The sequence below is a fragment of the Telopea speciosissima genome, chromosome 8 (genome assembly GCF_018873765.1).
Source record: "Telopea speciosissima isolate NSW1024214 ecotype Mountain lineage chromosome 8, Tspe_v1, whole genome shotgun sequence".
In the NCBI taxonomy this organism is placed as follows: domain Eukaryota; kingdom Viridiplantae; phylum Streptophyta; class Magnoliopsida; order Proteales; family Proteaceae; genus Telopea; species Telopea speciosissima.
Genome location: NC_057923.1, coordinates 48,698,862 through 48,719,185, shown reverse-complemented (window position 1 = coordinate 48,719,185; position 20,324 = coordinate 48,698,862). Strand labels below are relative to the sequence as shown.

At 40.9% G+C, this 20,324-nt stretch overlaps 1 protein-coding gene across 3 annotated transcripts in view; it reads right to left on the bottom strand.

Moving 5' to 3' along the window:
• The window catches only part of LOC122671840 (villin-1), a 50,018-nt gene that overhangs the window by 20,110 nt on the left and 9,584 nt on the right, over positions 1-20,324 (bottom strand). For all 3 annotated transcript variants that reach the window (XM_043869287.1, XM_043869288.1, XM_043869289.1), the window contains 4 exons: positions 14,019-14,166; positions 13,844-13,929; positions 13,600-13,755; positions 13,191-13,259 (listed from right to left, as the gene is read on the bottom strand). In XM_043869287.1, the coding sequence (XP_043725222.1) occupies positions 13,191-13,259; positions 13,600-13,755; positions 13,844-13,929; positions 14,019-14,166 (459 nt within the window). The remainder of the gene's footprint in view (positions 1-13,190; positions 13,260-13,599; positions 13,756-13,843; positions 13,930-14,018; positions 14,167-20,324) is intronic.

The following is a 20,324-nucleotide window of genomic DNA, read 5'->3' as shown; positions in this document are numbered from 1 at the left end:
ATATAATTTCTCTCAGCCTTGAAGGGCAAACTAAAAACCTAATAAGTATATTGTTAGTAGAGCAATTAGAATGCAATGCTTGAATGATCAAAATAGATCAGACATCTCTATTTATAATGAAGGAAAAATTACAATAGGACAGAATTTCCTCTACTCTAGCCGACTCTTACAAAGAGAGTAGGCAGTACATAACTAAACCATAAACAAAACACCAAAAGGACTAGAATACCCCCACGGTATTCTGGTGTACAGAATCCAACACTCCCCCTCAAGTTGGAGCATATATGTCATACATGCCCAACTTGACGAGAATAGGATGAAACACTTCCCTTGATAATCCCTTAGTAAAAATATCAGCTAGCTGATCTGCAGACTTCACAAAAGGAACACAAATCACACCATCTTCCAACTTCTCCTTGATGAAATGCCTGTCAACCCCAACATGTTTAGTGCGATCATCTTGTACCGGATTATGTGCAATGCTAATTGCAGCCTTGTTGTCACAGTACAACCTCATAGGAAGACTAACAAGAATACCAAGATCTTGTAGTAGAACCTTGAGCCATAACAACTCACAAATACCTTCTGTCATAGCACAAAATTCTGCTTCAACACTATAACGAGCAACCACATTCTGCTTCTTGCTGCACCAAGTGACGAGATTAGCACCAACAAAGGTGCAGTACCCAGAGATAGACTTGCGTTCAGAAGAAGCAGCCCAATCAGCATCAGTATAGGCTTCTATCCGTAGGTGATTATGAGAGGACAACAGAATGCCCTTTCCAGGAGCTGACTTCAAGTAGTGAAGGATATGAAGAACCGCCTCCATATGAGAAGAGTAGGGATCATGCATGAACTGACTCACAAGACTCACTGCAATGGCAATGTCTGGGTGAGTAATGTGAGAGATAAATCAGCTTCCCTACCAACCTTTGGTACCGGTTCTTATCAATAGGTTCACCCTCTTTTTCCTTAAGTTTGACATTAACATCTGTTAGAAAACCAGAGATTAATAACCAGATCAAAGTATGGAGACAAGGAGAAGAAGAAGAGGAGAAGAGAGAGAGGTTTCCGCAACTCTCAAAGGAGGAGAGAACTTGCGGACAGAATTAGAGCATCTGCCGCAGGTCTGCTCCCTTATATAAAAATAATAGAATGTAAAAACCATAAAAGGACAAGTATGCCCTTACAAAATTGACCCTACTAAGGACAGAAATAAACATAAAAAACAAAGACTATTTTGCCCCTATAATAACAAATCTCAACACTCCCCCTCAAGTTGGAGCATATATATCACCCATGCTCAGCATACTACAACACGACCAAAACCCAGGAGCAAACAAGGACTTGGTGAACACATCAGCAACCTGATCAGATGAGGAGACAAAAGGAGTCTCAACAAGCTTCTTCAAGACGGCGCTCCGAACAAAGTGACAATCCACCTCTATATGCTTGGTCCTCTCATGAAAGACCGGATTACTAGCAATATAGATGGCTACCTGGTTGTCACAAAACATCTTCATAGGGGTTGAAATAGGAAACCCCATCTCAAGAAGGAGAGACCTAATCCACATCAACTCTGCAGTAGTATGAGCCATGGCTCTATACTCTGCTTCAGCACTGGACCTAGCAATAGTGGTCTATTTCTTGCTTCGCCACATAACCAGGTTTCCTCCAACAAAGGTACAATACCTTGTAGTAGACCGACGGTCACTAGCCGAACCTGCCCAACCTGCATCAGAATAGGCAACAAGCTCTATATGTCTATTTGGCCGACAAGTCAGTCCCTTCCCAGGGGTTCCCTTCAAGTACCGAAGAACCTGAACTACTGCATCCCAATGAGACTTATATGGGGATTGCATAAACTGCCTGAGAACCCCAACAGAATAAGATATATCTGGCCTAGTTACTGTCAAATATAGTAACTTCCCAATCAGACTTCGGTAGGCATGTACATCCTTAAGACCCTCACCATCATCAGAGCCAAACTTGTGATTAGGATCCATAGGAATGTCCAATGGCTTTGCAGCAAGCATACTAGTTTCGGTCAGAAGATCTAAAACATATTTCTTTTAGGACAGGCTAATTCCCTTTTTTACTTCGGATAACCTCAATCCCAAAGAAGTAGTGAAGCTAACCCAAATCTTTAGTTTGAAAATGCTATTGTAAGTAACTTTTCACCTCATTGATCCCACTCTCATCATTTCCTGACACAATGATATCATCAACATAAACCACCAGAACCACCAACTTCTCTCCTTGGAGGCGAACAAACATAGAATGGTCTGAGAAGCACTGAGTAAAACCACAATCAGTCACAACAGAACTAAACTTTTCGAACCATGCTCAGGGGGATTGTTTCAGCCCATAAATAGCCTTGTGTAACCTACACACACGTCTATTATCCTCCCCCTGAGCAACATACCCTGGAGGTTGCTCCATATAGACCTCTTCAAGCAGGTCACCATAAAGGAAAGCATTTTTTTATGTCCAACTGGTATAAAGGTCAATCAAAATTCACAACAAGTGATATAATAAGACGAACAAAGTTCAGTCTAGCCACAGGAGAGAAGGTCTCAAAGTAGTCGACACCATAGGTTTGGGTGTACCCCTTAGCAACCAGACGGGCTTTAAGCCACTCAACAGACCCATCAGAATGATACTTAATAGTGTACACCCACCGACACTTAACCAGATCTTTACCAGGAGGTAAATCCACCAACTCCCATGTATATCGAGTCAGCAAGGCATCCATTTCCACATCCATGGCATTCTTCCAAGCAAGGATAGTAAGAGCCTCAATGTGAGTGCGAGGCACAGTATAAGAAGATAAGGCAGTAGCAAGGCTATGAGGACAAGGAGACAAATTTCTCAATTGGATAGGCAACTAAAAGCTTTTGAGCACATGAACGTTTACCTTTCCGAGTGGCAATTGGTAAGTCATCAGGATCTGGATTAGCTGGAAGGGCAGGAGAAGTAGGTAAGGGTAGATCTCTACCAGAGGTTGAGGAAGGTACAAGAAGTGATGCAGATGGGCCAGGCTGATCTGAATGGAGCTGCCCAAAGTGCCTCTTGCGCCGGTACACCTGTAGTAGAGAAGACAAAGGAACAATGGCAGGAATAAGAGGAGGGTCAGACACAGCTAATGGGTCACTAGACACGGTAGGTTGATCCGAAAAATAGGAGGTACCTTTCAAGAAGGTAACATCAACACTAACAAATTGTTTCCTAGTAAGAGGATCATAACACCTATATCCCTATTGGGTCCTATAGTAACCCAAGAAGATACACTTGGTTGACCGAGGGTCCAATTTATCACCATGGAGATGGTGATTATGAACGAAACAAACACACCCAAAGACACGAGGTAACAAGGTAAAACTCAAAACATCCGGAAACAAAACAGAGAAACACCAAGAACAGATAATGGCATTTGGTTAATAAAAAAAAAGCAGTAAGAACTGCATCACACCAAAAATGTTTGGGCTCCTGCATATGCAACATGAGGGCCCGGGCAACTTTAAGTAAGTGCCTATTTTTTTCTCTCCACCCCTCCATTTTGTTGAGGAGTATAGGAGCAGCTAGTTTGATGAATTATTCCATTAGTAACACAAAAAGAGGATATCTCAAATTGAACAAATTCCCAAGCATTATCAGACCAAAAGACCTTTATAGAAGTATTAAACTGATTTTTTATTTCATTGCAAAAATTCGGAAATACAGTTAAAATTTCTGATCTATCTTTAAAAGGTACAGCCAAGTAATTCTGGAATAATCATCCACAAAAGTCACAAAGTAACGAAAACCATGTCTAATACTTGCCCAACAAGGACCCCATACATCTGAATGCACTAATGAAAATAAAGTATTACGGGGCAAAGAACGAGAGGGATAAGTAGCACGATGATGCTTACCCAACTTGCAGCCCTCACACTCTAATTTATTCAAAGTCTTAAACTGAGGAAAAACTACTTTAACCTAGATTAAGATAAATGGCCTAGCCTTCAATTCCATCTAAAAGGGGACTCTCCACCAACAGTAGTATCTGCAGTCGAAGCAGAAGGAGCAGCACCATTCAGATAATATAGCCCATCTCGTTCACACCCTCCACCAATCCTCTTCCTCGTGTGAAGGTTTTGAAAACACAGTAAGAAGGGAAGAATATCACAGAACAATTCAGATTCTTGGTAAGTTGACTCGCAGAAAGAAGGCTTAAAGGAAACTGGGGAACATGTAAAACAGAGGAAAGGGAAATATTAGAATCAAGACAAACAGTACCATAACCGATAATGGGTGTGGAAGAACCGTTGGCCACAATAACAGGAGGGGTATGGGAGTCAGATGAAATAGAGCTAAAAACTGATGATTTACCAGTCATATGAGCGGAAGCCCCAGAATCAATGATCCAGGGTGTGGAAGTGGAAAAGAAATCAATAGGTGTACTTGCATGAGCCAGTGTGGCAGCTGTAGTGGATACCCCAGTAGTGGAAGTAGATGTCTCTAGACTCTTGATACGACGCATGAGGTGTTGCATCTCATCACGAAGGTTGGTAGAAGAATCTCCCACGGTCGAACCAGCCTTAGCATTATTAGGAGTAACAAAATCAGTACCATCTTCTGGAACTGCATGATTGGCCAAGTTTTGAGCCCATTCAGGTTTCCCATGCTTGGACCAGCAAGTATCAATAGTGTGGTTTGTCTTCCCACAATAAGAACATAACTGGGCTGCTTTATCACCATGCTGCCCACCAGAATTTCGACCACCAAAACCACGTCCTCCCCCTGAACCATGGCCTCTAGTTATAGTAGCAAAAGCTGAATTCTCCTTAGGGTTGGTTTCAGCCTTGGAACTAGGAGATACGATGCGTTGGAGTCGAGTGAAGGTGTCATTCAATGTGGGGACAGATTCACCAGCAAGAAGATGTCCCTTTACAGCCTTGAGGCTAGGATTCAACCCAGCCAGAAATTTAAAGACAAAAAATTCATTCCTTTGGCCCTTCAACTTCTCAATATCAGTGGTAAGTGGCTGGAAAACATTGAGTTCTTCAACCATGTCCTTAAAGGTACTGTAATAATCTTGGATGGATTTGTCTGACTGCTGAAACTGAAATAACTTTTCATAGAGCTCAAAAATCCAGGTCATACTCTTCTCTTGAGAGTATGATTCCTAGAGGTCATCCCACACCCCCTTAGCTGTGGTGTGGAACGTTACATTGGCAGCAATATCCGGCTCCATATTGTTCCATAACCAAATAAGTATGATAGCATTCTCCTTATTCCAGGTGTTGTAATCCTTGGAATCAGGTTCTGGAGGAGGAGAGGTAATGTCGCTAAGCTTGTCCTTAGCTATAATGTAAACCCGGACAGCTTGTGCCCACAATAAGTAATTAGAATTCCCCTTCAACTTGATAGATGTAATCTGAACATTGACGTTGTCAGAAGTCTTTGAATCAGCCATAGTAGGTATCCTTCACAAATCGATAAGGGCAGGCACCCAGGGCAACAACCGATTGTTAAGTAGGTAGAAAACAAAAAATCAGCAGGTACTGATCACATAAAACTCTCGGCAGCAAGGAGAGTAGCACCAAACAGCAGCAATATCAAGACTGGAGAAGCCAGCCAAAAACAAATAATCGATCTCAGGGTTTTTTGAGAAATTGATGTTGGGTATTGGTAGAATAATAAAAGGTCCTTAATGAAGCATCAAACTCAGTCACTCCAGGTTGTAACGGCCACCAGAAGAAGCAAACATAATAGGGAAGAGCTGAATCGAAGAACTCTAAAAACCAAGCCTCCAGAAAAAATCGATCTCAGGTTTTTTTTATTTTTTCCTGGCATCAATTTAATAATCTTCAAGAACCGCAGATGTAGAACTCTGATAAGCCATGAAAAGTAGAAGTAAAGTAGCAAAAGTCACTCCATTAATATTCAGAAAGGAGTGGTTTTAAGCCATAAGAAGTACAGCTATAGGTGGCTCCACACCACAAGAGAGAATCGCAAGAAAGAGATCAACAGAGAATCGTGGGGGGGACTCTGATCTAATTAAAAGAGCTCTGATACCATGTTAGAAAACCAGAGATTAATAACCAGATCAAAGTATGGAGACAAGGAGAAGCAGAAGAGGAGAAGAGAGAGAGGTTTCCGCAAGTCTTAAAGGAGGAGAGAACCTGCGGATAGAATTAGAGAATCTGCCGTAGGTCTGTTCCCTTATATAAAAATAATAGAATGTAAAAAACATCAAAGGACAAGTATGCCCTCACATAATTGACCCTACTAAGGACAGAAATAAACATAAAAAACAAAGATTATTTTGCCCCTATAATAACAAATCTCAACAACATCCATAGGGATATCGGAAGGATGACACCCTAACAAACCAGCTTCGCTCAACAAATCTAAGATATACTTCCGTTGGGAGAGAAAGATGCACTTTGAAGACCTGGCGACCTCAATTCCAAGGAAATACCTTAACTTGCTAAGATCCTTGATTTCGAACTCCTTCCCCAAAAAAGCCTTTAGACGACTGATCTCATCATCATCATTTCCGGTTACAACAATGTCATCAACATAGACTATGAGAATGGTGATCTTCTGACCAACCCTTTTTATAAACAGAGTATGATCAACATTACTCTGTCTATAGCCTACAGAAATCATAGCCTTGTGAAACCTCCCAAACCAAGCTCAAGGTGACTGCTTCAGCCCATAAAGTGCACGCTTCAACTTGCACACTTTGCCTTGGGTTTTGTCACAAGAGAACCCTGGTGGAATAACCATATACACCTCCTCATCCAGTTCTCCATTGAGAAAGGGATTCTTCACATCCAGCTGTTCGAGATCCCATCCCAAGTTCACGGCACATGACAACAACACTCTAACAGCGTTCAGCTTTGCAACTAGTGCAAAGGTCTCCTGGTAGTCAATCCCGTATGTCTGAGTGAACCCCTTTGCCACAAATCGTGCCTTATATCTATCCACAGAGCCATCCACCTTCTGTTTCACCACAAATACCCATTTATATCCAACTGGTCATTTCCCTGGAGGAAGAACCACGAGCTCCCATATATCATTTTTCTTCAAGGCTGTCATTTCTTCCATCATTGTTGCCTTCCACTTTCCATCTGTAAAAGCTTCCTACCAATTTTGAGGAATACGCACAAAAGAAAGAGAAGAAACAAAAGCACGAAAAAATGGAGAAAGAGAGTTATATGAAACAATATGAGATATGGGATGTTGAGTACAGGCCCTAGTACCTTTGTGAAGGGCAATAAGTAACTCAAGAGAATGGATCTCACCAGATGGAGGAGTAGGTTCTGGATCCGGGATTGGCAACTGGATGGGCACTGGTGCTGCAGTAGATTGAAGCTGCTTATTTCTAGTACGGCTCTTTGTATAGACCTTCATAGTAGAATCATCAATCCTCCTCTAAAATGCACTAATAGTTTTCTGAACAGGAGTTTGCTCCCCCTGAACCTGAATGTCATTAATATTTATCTCTGTGGTCTCCCCTTGTATGGGATCCATAGCGGGAGGAACAGGAGCAGACTCATCATGAATATACTGAAGGGGAGCATCTATAGGTAGCACATCTTCACTAATGTTCTCCCCCTGAAGATGTGGGGATGGATAATAGGAAATATGTTCATAGAAGACAACATCCATACTGACCATAGTACACCGGGTAGGGGGGATAATAACACTTGTACCCCTTTTGGGTGATAGAGCAACCCAAAAAAATACAACAGAGCCCACAAGGCTCAAACTTACCAGGGGATCTAGAATCCCGGGCATAACAAGCACTGCCAAACACTTTAGGGGGAACTATAAAGGAGGAAGAACCATGTAACAGCTCACAAGGAGAACGAGAGTCATGGACACGCTTAGGCATCCTATTAATAAGGTAAGCAACAGTAAGGACAGCATCCCCCCAATATTGAGGGGGAACATTGCAAGCAAACAGCAGAGCTCGCGCCACCTGTAGAAGGTGGCGATTCTTTCTTTTAGCAACACCATTTTGGGCTGGGATATCAACACAACCGGTCTACTGTATGATCCCATGGGCAGCAAGGTAGGCTTGGAACTGACCTTCCATATATTCCTTGCCATTATCACTCTTCAAGACTTTAAGAGTGGCATTGAACTGGGTCTGAACCATGTTGTGAAAATGCTGAAAACAAGAAAAAAACCTCACTTTTAGAGTGCATCAGGTAAACCCACTTGTCCCTAAAGTGACAATCAATAAAGGAGGCAAACCAACGTTGACCGGAGAGAGAAGCTTTATGACGAGGACCCCACCCATCAGTATGAACCAAATGAAATAAGGAAGAACTTCTTTTATGTGAAATAGAATAAGTTGAACGTGTCTATTTAGCCAGAACACAAGCCTCATAAAAAAATTCCTCCTTAATATAGTTTATAACTAACGCTGGAAATAAAGTAGACAAAGTGCCTAAAGGGAGGTGACCTAATTGGAAATGCCAGAAGTGATGAGAGGGAACCATCAACCCTCAAACTTTATCCTTGCCAGAAGTGAGATAATATTTATGAAAAAGACTAGAGGAACCTGTCATATGATCAATGGCACTCGAGTCTATAATCCATGGAGTGGAGACAACCGATGCACAATGACCACCAAACGAAATACCTGAGTGGGCAAAGTTGGAACCTGATGGAGTGGAAGAAGTGGCAGGAAGTGATGTAGTAGAGGCAGCAAAAGCTTGTAACATACGCCTAAAAGCCTGTAATTCTTCCTAGGAGAGACCATTGTCAATAGTGGGAACCGTAGCTACACTTTCAGTGTGATTAGCCTTGTTTTTAGTTTTGCCATGACCACACTTGGCCTCAAAAGCAGTAGATTTACCATGTAATTTCCAACAAGTAGCCTTAGTGTGATAGGGTTTATTGCAGTGTTCACATTTTACAAGTTCCTTAGAGGAAGCATTGCCATCGGGTATAGGAATAGGGTTGGAACCAGCAACTTGCAAAGCAGATCTATCAACAGTGGGAGTATGCAACATAGCAGCCCCATGGGTCTCCTCAGTGTGAACCAAAGCAAAAGACTGCTCCAATGTAGGGAAAGGAGATCGGCTAAGAACTTGCACACGGATAGGGTCATATTCAACATTTAGACCTGCCAAGAAGTCATAAACACGAATTTTGTCCACATGTTTGCAATAGGCAGCAATATCAACTGCAGTGGAAGGCTGAAAATCTAAGTAATGATCCAATTGCTGCCATAAACTCTTGAGGGCAGCATAGTATTTAGAAACTGATAACTCCTTCTGTGTGGTATCATGAACCTTCTTGCGAATCTCATACACCTGAGCATCATTCCCTACCTGCCCATAAGTCTCCTTGGCAGCACTCCAAATTTGATAGGATGTATCCAATAATAAATAATTGCTAGAGAGATCAGGTTGCATGGAGTGCAGTAAATAGGACATCATCATAGCATTGTTGGAAACCCACCGATCCTGAAGAGGACCAGTGTCGGTTGGCATTGTGTCACTGCCACTAATATGTCAAGTAAGTCCTCAACCTGCAATGGTCAAATAAGTAGATCTGGTCAAATAAGCAGATCTGGACCACATTAAATAGTTTGTTCCATCGAGTTTAATAGGGGCAGTGAAAGGCAGATACTCAGTCCCTGTCTGTCCATCAATCCCAGAAGTAGCAATAGTAAGGTCTGACCTAGACATACTTGCATAAACCTATCAACAGAACCAGCAAGGGGTAGATAAATAACTCAACAGAACCAACAGGAGATCGATGCAGCCAGCCAAAGAAGAACCAGAAAAAAAAATAGATCGATATGTAGGAGAAATCGATCCAAAAGAGAAAACCTGAATTTTTTGCAAAAAACTCCAAGGATGAGGCTGATGTCAGGGTCGAGTGCTCCTCTGGCATGGTTAGAACTCCCCTAAAAAAATCAGAAAGATGTGACAACCCTAACCCTAAAATCGATGAGTGTCAGGGTTTTGGAAAACCCTGAAAGTGAGATCGATATAGGGAAAGAGGGCTTCAATTGTTGATGTAGACTTGTGAGAGATGTTGTCCAGGACTGCTAGAATGGATCTCCAATACGAACAACCAATCTCCAGTAATAATGAGACTGTCTCTTGACTGCAGACCACCTTATCTGCAGAAGTTTTAAGTCTCTTTAATATTTATTCATTTGGTTTGGGTGTGATTACATCGGTGACTCATTCCTTAGCTTGTATCCCTAAACCTTTGGGGTTTGGGGGGTCCTTATGAAAATGGGTAATGGGTATAAATTTGGTGATTCCACACTAACTTTCTTGTTGGGTGGGATAATGACTGTCAAAAGGGAGAAAAATCGGTCTCCTTCTGACTGCTGTCATTTATGTGTTTTTTATTAGGAGAAAGAAACAACACATAATAAGTGTATCTGAGATGAGGACATTGCGATGGATGTTTTGAAAGACTGGAAAAGATAAAACAAGAAGTGAGAAAAGTGTGGGTGATGTAGTTGTGGCTTTGATAGGAGATAAATTGGAGAGTGGTTTAAGGTGGTATGCGGATTTATAATGGAGACTTTAAGTGCACCAGTAAGGAGGAGTAATATGGTGCAGATTAAGGAGTCAACATTAGAAGTGATTGGAAGTTGTCTTTTGCTTAGTTTCCAGTTGGGTTGTTTAGCATAGCCTCCATCTTGAGATCTTGTAGAACTTCTTGTGCCTTACTTTTTTGATAAAATCTTTCTAACTTGTCAAAAAGAATATTAGTTTCATCAAATGATAGCTATTTCTAATTCCTTTTGCCCGAAAAGCAAAAACAATGGTAATCGATATATTAAATAGGAAATCCTAGTTTTCCAGCTGCAGTATATTGGTATGAGCAAGTCTCAAACAGAAAAATTCCAACAGATAACGAACTTTATTGGGAAATATAGGTAAATTGGTTCCTCATGTTCATTGCCTGGCAACAGGTCCATGGATTCCCAATTTGTGCCCCCATCCCCGACAGGCTGCCCTCACTGCAATTTATTATTTATTTTAGCCTATAATTTCTTTCGGAGGATAACTTATGATTCCTTGTTCCACATTTCCAATGCCCTTTTTGCAGTTTTCCATTATAAATGAAGCCAATTCCACTTTCCTTGTAAAACAAAATCATATAGCTATGCACTCACTACACTAAACAAAATAGAGGATGCAAGCATTTGGTAAACCTTTGTCGGTCAATACTTATCAACTGGTAATTCAACTGAAGTTATTCATATTCTAAATATAATGTTTACTACCATTTCACCTAAAAGCTAGAACTGTAAGGGAAGGGCAGTGTCAACTGTCAATGTATACATCGACACTCCCCCGCACGTACAGGCCAAGATCCCATGGTCCTTGCACGTGGACATCACGCGGCGAAGGAAAGGGCTACATCAAAACTCTTCCGATGCACTTCCCAGGAGTCGAACACTTGACCTCCTGGCTCTGATACCATGTTCGCTACCATTTCACCTAAAAGCTCGAACTGTTAGGGAAGGACAGCATCAAGGTATACATCAACATATAACAAAATTCCAATAGACGTCATCTGAAAGATGAAGGTGTGTGGTTTGTGATCTGTTTTAGAGGAGGTCACTGGTGAATATTGAGGGCAGACTGGTATTTTGTACAATGGTACATCATCTTAGAAACGATATTGTCAGGTTTTCGTAATCAAACTAGGACTATTCCTCAATTAGTTTCTGACATTGACAGAGAGGTTTTGGACAAGTAAAGATCTATTAACCTGGTTTGTGATGATTCCAAGAAATAGGTTCCTCGTTCATCCTTGGGGAATTATGGTTGAATAGGAATCTAAAGGTGCCCACGTAAATTTCTAGAAGATATCCACCAGATAGTCTGTACACTCTTTATCGTGGTGGAACTTTGAGCCTGTCTCGAGTTGCTTGTGGTGGATTTGAGAAGAGGGGGTAGAATTCTAGAGTTCACATTTGTGGGTCTATGGTCTGGAACCTCCGTACCTACTGGGAGTTTTCTGCTATTCTTAGAGGGTTGCAGCTATGCAAGGAAAAAGGAGTCGAAATGCTTTAGGTTCAATCTGATTCTCAAGTTGAGAATTCTGCTCTCCTGGGAAAATCTCAATGTCCATGGTGCTCAAGGCATCTTCACAGGTAGAATCTTATACACAGTTTCCCAGTTTCACGTAGCCGAGTTCTTTCATGTTTGGTGAGGAGCTAACCACCCAGGTGATAATTTTGCCCTTCTTATTCTTGGTATTGCAGGCTTGCAGCCTTCCCATTTTCTTTCTTTTTTTGTACAATAAGATCTTAATGGCTGCATATATTATTGGATATAACCATAGTTCAAAATCTCGCGAAATCTCGATCGAGAGATTTCGGAAATTTCGACCTCCTCGAAACGAAATGCCACCTCGAATAAAAAAAATACAAAAATTTAATCGAAATTCTCGAAATTTCGAGATATCTCGAGATTTTTTCAAAATTTTGCGAGATTTTGAGTTTCTCGAGAAAATGCTTTATATAAATGAACATGTTTCGTCAGTCTAGGTCGAAATTTCAACCGAGACTGAGAAACAGCTCTGGTTTTGCACTTTTGCTTGGTTTTTGAAGGTGATTGACATATTGTGATTTGGAATGTTTGATATCATCTTCTTAAATCTTAACTCTTAAATTGTAATTTGTTAATTTGTTATTGACTTGATGTCTTATGTACTTAATATTATGATTTATGACTTAACTTATGAGTCATTATGTTTCCAACTTAGTTCCAAGTCAATTTTCTTGTTTAATGTACAATGTGTATGTGTAAATGTGTAATTAACTAAGTTATACATTAGGGTTCGACCGTACGTTGCCAATCAATGGTGCACATCCAAAACACCATTTTGGGTGACTATTTTTGCAATTTGAACATTTAAATGTGCTTATATAGCCTAAAATAGGGTTTCCATAAAGTTTCAGGCCTTAACTTGGCCTAAAACCCACCGAAATGACCTATCGAAACATACCAGAAAAATACAATATTTCGACCGAAATATCCGAAATTTCGAATATTTCGGTCAGCCCGAAATACCGAAACGAAACGAGTTCTCGAACTAGGGATATAACTGTTTTATCTTTTAATGAAAACTTGCACTTATACCTATCCCCCTTCAAAAAAAGGCAGATATCTCAAATAATAGCAGTAAAAAAAAAGGCATACCATCACTGCGGCACCCTTGGTTGAATCAACCATTGCATTCATATGGGATATTGCTTCAACTCTGTCTTCCTACAACCGAAAGAAACAACACTAAGATACTTTGTGAACAGATAAAGCTCACTTACTCCCACTTAAAATTTTAATACAGATTCGGGCATACAAGCAGGAGTGCCGTGAAAGAGCATAAAGAGCCAATAAACCATCTTTGACCGAGATATGAATTACTTATTTTGTTTTTTAAGTTAAAATACGGGGGGGAAATAAAAGCAGAAAATTTGCACCACCAAGGGGGTTGAGAATATTTTGCATTAGGTAAGATTCAGTTAGGAAGCAAATCATGATAAGAAAGAAATCAAGTTCAGATATTTCTAAAGATCACCAGGTATTCATCAGAAGGCCAAATGCTTACTGTCACACTATTACAACCAAGCCATGCATAAAATAAGAGCTCATCTTTTTCATCTCCGGGATATATGTACTGCACAATATAGCAGTCTCCAGTGAAAAGCTTATTCTGTTCTGCAGTTGGAATGAGATAAAGTTCACTACCATTTACTCGCCAAACCTATATCAATAATTAAACATTGAATCAACACAAGGTATATAAATTTATGTCGAAAATATCAAATCAAAGATCTTTAGTAAGCAGATACTTTTAGAGTGCCACTGCAATTTATATATGGTTGCCAGTCTTCATCAGGAAGTTCCTTTACATCATATCCATGATGCTTAAAAATTGCTGTAAATGCAGAAAGTAAAAAAATCAAAGCATTATATCTGCTTCATTAGTTCATTTTTTTTTAATTGTGTTGTGAGTAGATACTAAACCTGCTACTTTCTCCCGGCCTTCTTCATACAAATTTTCTACTGTCTGAGGCCAGCCATCAAAATATGACCTAAATGCAGCAGTTTCTGAGCCTCCAGTCAAGAAAGTTATATGGGTGCCTTTTGACCTGCCCTGAGAACTCAGTATATCCTGTAAAAATTACTAGGTAGATCAGAAACCAATGCCCAATACCATATAACAAAAAAAAGAGATATACATAGCATGGCATACTTAACATATGAAGACCCAAACTAGTACTAAACGAATTCTGGTCATATTGGGATATGCCCTTTGCAAGGGTATTTCATTCTGTGTTTGCATACAAATAACGAAAAAAAGGGAGGACAAAGTTGGATCTTAGATTAGATAAACAAGTAAGAGAAGAAGGAGAAGTTGGAGGAGGAAGAAGAAGAGAGGAAGAGAAGAAAGAGACAAGAGGAAGGGAAAAAGGATATTTCGGTTGTAATGTGTGTTATGTGAGAGAGAGCTCTCCACACCAATATTACTTCACTAATAGGCTTTGAGAATATTACATACACCTCCCTAGGGAGGTAAAAGATAAGAAAGGTAAAAAATAGAAAATACTCAATAGGGCAACTAGATATAAGACTAGTTCCCAAACTACCCTTATCACATGAGTTCTAACCATACTAACACTCCCCCTCAAGCTGAAGAATAAATGTCATGCATTCCCAGCTTGCACAGGAGAGTACCAAACTGAACAGAGGTCAGAGCCTTGGTGAAGATATCCGCTAGTTGGTCACCAGTCCTCACAAAAGGAGTGCAAATGCAGCCTGAGTCTATCTTTTCCTTGATAAAGTGTCGATCCACTTCAATGTGCTTGGTCCTGTCATGTGCACTGGATTATAGGCAATACTGATGACTGCCTTGTTATCACAGTAGAGTCTCATAGGGCCTTCAGTGTCAAATCCCAGTTCTTGAACAAGCTTTTTCAACCATATGAGTTCACACACTCAGTGAGCCATAGCTCTAAATTCTGCCTCTACACTGGATCTAGCTACAATATGCTGTTTTTTGCTTCTCCATGTAACCAAATTACCTCCCACTAAGGTACAATAGCCTGAGGTAGATCTCCTGTCTGTGATGGATCCAGCCCAATCGGCATCAGTGAAGCCTTACACTCTCAAGTAATTGTGTTTTGCATACAACAGTCCTTTCCCTGGAGAAGACTTCAAATATCTGAGAATTCGATACACAACATTCAAGTGGCCGCTCTTGGGGGCATGCATGAATTGGCTCACCACTCCCACAACATAAGAGATATCAGGGTGTGTCGTGTCATAAAGAGGTAAATAAGCTTTCCCACAAGCCTTTGGTACCTTCCCGCATCAATAAGAGAAGGACCACAATCCTCTCCTAGTTTGTGATTCTGCTCAATAGGAGAACTTGCTGGTTTACAGCCTAACATCCCTGTCTCTGTCAGCAAATCAAACACAAACTTTCGTTGACATATGTTGATTCCCCTCTTGGTCCTTGATACTTCAATGCCTAAGAAATACTTCAAGGGACCCAGATCTTTGATTTCAAACTATTTAGCCACGTAGATTTTCAGTTTATCTATCTCAGCCATATCATCTCCAGTGACTACAATATCATCAACATAGACATTGAGAGTTGTGATGGTACCATTACCCCGCTTGGTAAAGAGAATGTGGTCAGCTTGACACGGGGAATATCCATTCTTCAGAATAGCCTGTCGGAAGCGCTCAAACCATGCCTTTGGTGACTGTTTGAGTCTATATAGTGCCTTCTTGAGGAGACACACCTTCCCTTCAACTGAAGGTATTTTGAAGCTTGGTGGGGTTTACATGCACACTTCCTCTTCCAAGTCACCATGAAGAAAGGCATTCTTCATATCTAGCTGATATAATGACCAATCTTTATTGGCAGCCAATGATATAAGAACTCTTATAGAGTTGTGCTTAGCCATAGGAGCAAATGTCTCCTGATAGTCAATCCCATAGACTTGACTGTACCCCTTGGCCACCAACCTTGCTTTGTATCTCTCAACAGTAACATCAAATTTATACTTGATTGTATAGACCCATCTGCATCCAACTGGGACACGTCCCTTAGGAAGATCCACCAATTGCCAAGTACCATTCTTTTCAAGAGCCATCATCTCCTCAGACATAGCTTGTCTCCACTTTGGGTCAAACATAGCATCAGTAACATTCCTGGGAATAGAGGCTGTAGAGAGAGTAGCAATAAAGGCAAGACCTGTAGGAGAAAGAGCATCATAGGAAATAAACTGGGCTATAGGATTAGTACTAGCTCTTTTCCCCTTTCTAACAGCAATAGGAAGGTCTAAATCAGATGGAGGAGAAGGGATATCACCTGATTGAGGAGAATGAATCTCAGGATGTGGATCTAGATTCAAAGAGGACTCTTGGTAGGTCTTCTTTCCTTCATTATGCAAGTCTTCACCTCTCTTATATTTAATGTGGTAATCCTTCAACAGCCCTGTGCTTTCCAATGTCAAGCATAAAGGGAGAGATAGGTAGGGGATAATAAAGGAAATCAGCAGCCTGTTCACTTCCACAATTCTCCCCCTAAGGAGGATACTGAGATGGTGCAAAGAAAGGGACAGACTCAAGAAAAGTGACATCTTTGGAGGTGAAGCACTTGCAAGAAGATGGATGATAACACTTGTAGCCTTTGGTAGTAGAAGAGTACCCAAGAAAGACACTTGAGAGCTTTGGGATCAAGCTTAGTACAATGTGATTTGTTAACATGCACATAACAAACACAGCCAAAGACTTTAAGAGGAAGAGAGAAAGCAGAAACCTGTGGAGATAAGATTTATAAGGGAGATTTGAAATCAAGAAATTTGGTAGGCATGCGATTAATGAGAAAGGAAGCAGTGAGATTAGCTGCAAACCAGAAGGTCTTAGGAACATGCATGCCAAACAAGAAACTACGGGTGACCTCCAATAAATGGCGGTTTTTCCTCTCAATAACCCAATCTTGTTGGGGTGTGTCAACACACGCAAGCTGATGGATAATGTCATTATTAGTAAAGAAGGCTTGGAGGCCACCAAACATGTATTCTCCTCCTTTATCAGACCAAACAATTTTGATACGAGTATCAAACTGAGTAAGAATCATCTGATAAAAATGCTGAAATGCTTCACAAACATCACTTTTATGATTCATAAGAACAGTCCAAGTAGCACGAGAAAAATCATCAACAAATGACACAACGTATCGATAGCCAAATAAAGAGGTAGTAGGGGAAGGTCCCCAAACATCAATATGCACAATATGGAAAGGAGCTGCAGTTCTATTACCATGATATGGATAAGAAGAACGACAATGTTTAGCAAACATACATGGTTCACATTGAAAAACATGAGAAGAAACAATAAACGAAAATAAGTAAGGCAATTGTTTCCTCATTACAACAAAAGATGGATGGCCAAGACGACGATAACATAACATAACAGACTCTACAGAACTACTATCATTACGTCCACACTCATAGGACTGAGCTGTAGGCAAAACAAGGTCAAAAAGGTAAAGGCCTTACTCCTCACGTCCACTACCAATAATCCTCTTCGTCACCAAATCCTGAAAAAGACAGTGAGAAGGATAAAAGGTAACACAACAGTATGGGGATTTAGTCAAATGACTAACAGATAAAAGATTAAGAGTAAGATTAGAGACATGAAGAACAAAAGTAAGAGAAATAGATGATGTAACAGGGATACTACCCTTACCAGAAATGAAGGAAAGGGAACCATCGGCTACCCTAACCTTATCCTTACAAAACAAATGGTATAGGAATCATAATAATGGGACATACCAGTCATGTGGTCAGTGGCCCCAGAGTCAATGACCCAAGACTGGGTTGCAGTAGAAGCTGAGGTGGAAACCTACAAAGCTGAAGATGAAAAGGAGCTAGCCACTATGGGTGTAGGAGATGGGCTCAGCTGTGACATGACCCTACGAAACACTGCATCGGCCAAAGTAGAGTCATCCTGTGAAGCATCTGTCTCAGTCATAACAGAGTGTGCACCTTAAGCTCCCCCTCTACGGCCACCACGAGTACTACCTCGTATACCAGGAGGACGGCCATAAAGAGTCCAACAGCTATCATTGGTGTGCTCAGATCTCCCACAATGATCACATTTAAACCTGTCTCTGCCACCTCCACTAGCACCACATGTCTCCACTGCTTTGTCTTCCCCCATGGTTAGGCCCCTGGCCTCTACCATTACCACAGGTGTCCCGGAAGGAGGAAGAATTGAGAGATAATTCTCAAGAGATGATGCTGGAGCTGGTGCCATAGCAACACGCCAAGTCTCCTCACTCTGTAAATAGCTACAAATCTCATCAAGAGGTAGAAGAGGGGACCGGCCTAAAATCTGGAGCCTGGTTGGCTCATAATTAGGGTTCAGGCCACCAAGTAAGGTAAAGACACGCTCCTTTTCAAGAGTGCGGTACACCTTTGCTTCATCCTCTGGATTGGTCAACTAGAGGTCCCTGTAGTGATCATACTCCTCTAAGAGACTAATATAAGCACTGCAGTTCTTAGAAATGGTCCTGTCACCTTGCCTCATTGAATTAATCTTTTGGTGAAGCTGATAGACCTTGGCAAAGTCACCTACCCTATCATAAGTCTGAGCGACACTGTCCCATATTGCCTTGGCAGTGTCTTTTCGCATAAACCTTCTCCCAATCTCGAGCTTCATGGAGAAGATTATCCATGTCATGACTGTGGAATTTTCAATCTCCCATTTATCATAGCCAGGAGAACCTTGCTCTGGGGCTTTAATAGCACCTATAATGTATCCAAGTTTCCCTTTGCTCCTAAGGGAAAGCTTCATGGAGTGTGACCAGTCCAAGTAATTAGTACTATCAAGCTTCACAATAGAAATCTGTGGGTGTGAAGTCTCATAAACAAATGGAGAAACTGTTGGAGTGGATTGTGAATCATCCAAACTAAGTCCAGATGTTTCAGAATCACCCATAGCGTAGGGAAAAAAGCACTTGACCACAAACAAGTGTACCAACAACAAGTGGGGAGTACACACTCAAACCAAATGTGGAAACCAACACAAGAATCAAATTTTAGAAAGGAAGAAAGACTATATAATCTCAACAAGACTTCACCCTAACATTCTCCAAGGAGGAACACAAGCTGAAACAAGCTTAAAGACTTCACAAAAGGTGTTCCATTCATTTCTCACCAAGATAGCAGCATTTTGCAGTCCAAATACAAGAAGCACAGGAAAAAAGTAGTCTCGGTTTTACCTGGGCAGAAACAGAGGTACCATAAAAGGCTGAAAAAGCTCCAATAGATCCTTCAAGCGGCAAGAAGGGATTTATGGGGCTTGATAAACATTCTTGGGCGATTCTAAAGAGCCATTATAAGGCTGAAACCCATGCCAAGGGAAGGAGAAACAAGAACTACAAGGTGAGCCTGGCGAAAATTCCTGCAGTGGCTGGAAGGTCTTCAAAACCTCAAAGGAGCTTCAACAGAGCTCAAACAGCATCTTCAACTACATAAATAGGTTATACCGAACCTATTCCATGCTCCTTCAACAATTCTTTACATAGAGATCTTCTCCTTGAACCCCTTTGTGTCCTAGGGTTTCAAAGAGAAGAAAAGAATAAGAGAGAGGCGAAATACGACTCTCAAACCCTAGTGCTCTGATACCAAGTTGGATCTTAGATTAGATAAACAAGTAACAGAAGGAGAAGTAGGAGGAGGAAGAAGAAGGAGACAAGAGGAAGGGAAAAAGGATATTTCGGTTGTAATGTGTGTTATGTGAGAGAGAGCTCTCCACAAATATATTACTTCACTAATAGGCTTTGAGAATATTACATACATCTCCCTAGGGAGGTAAAAGATAAGAAAGGTAAAAAATAGAAAATACACAATAGGGCAACTAGATATAAGACTAGTTCCCAAACTACCCTTATCACATGAGTTCTAACCACACTAACAGACAAACGCTATAATCTGCCTCTTCTTTCTTCATATTCTCGTTCTCTGCTTCTTTATTCTTCTTGCTCTTTTCTACCTTTTCCTCAAACTCCAATCAAACATCAAATTGGTATCAAAGTGCTTCTAATTTTAGGGAAATCTCAATCTTTGATCTGAAGAAAAAAGTCTCGTTACGCAGCCATAACCAAGACCGGCCTTCACTGGAAGTCGAGCACCAGGAATCGGCCCTCCGATATTTCCTTGGAATTGAAGTTGCTCAATCAAACAAGGGCAGCGTTATTTCCCAAAGGAAATACGTCCTAGATCTTGTCAGTGAAACCGGAATGCTAAGATG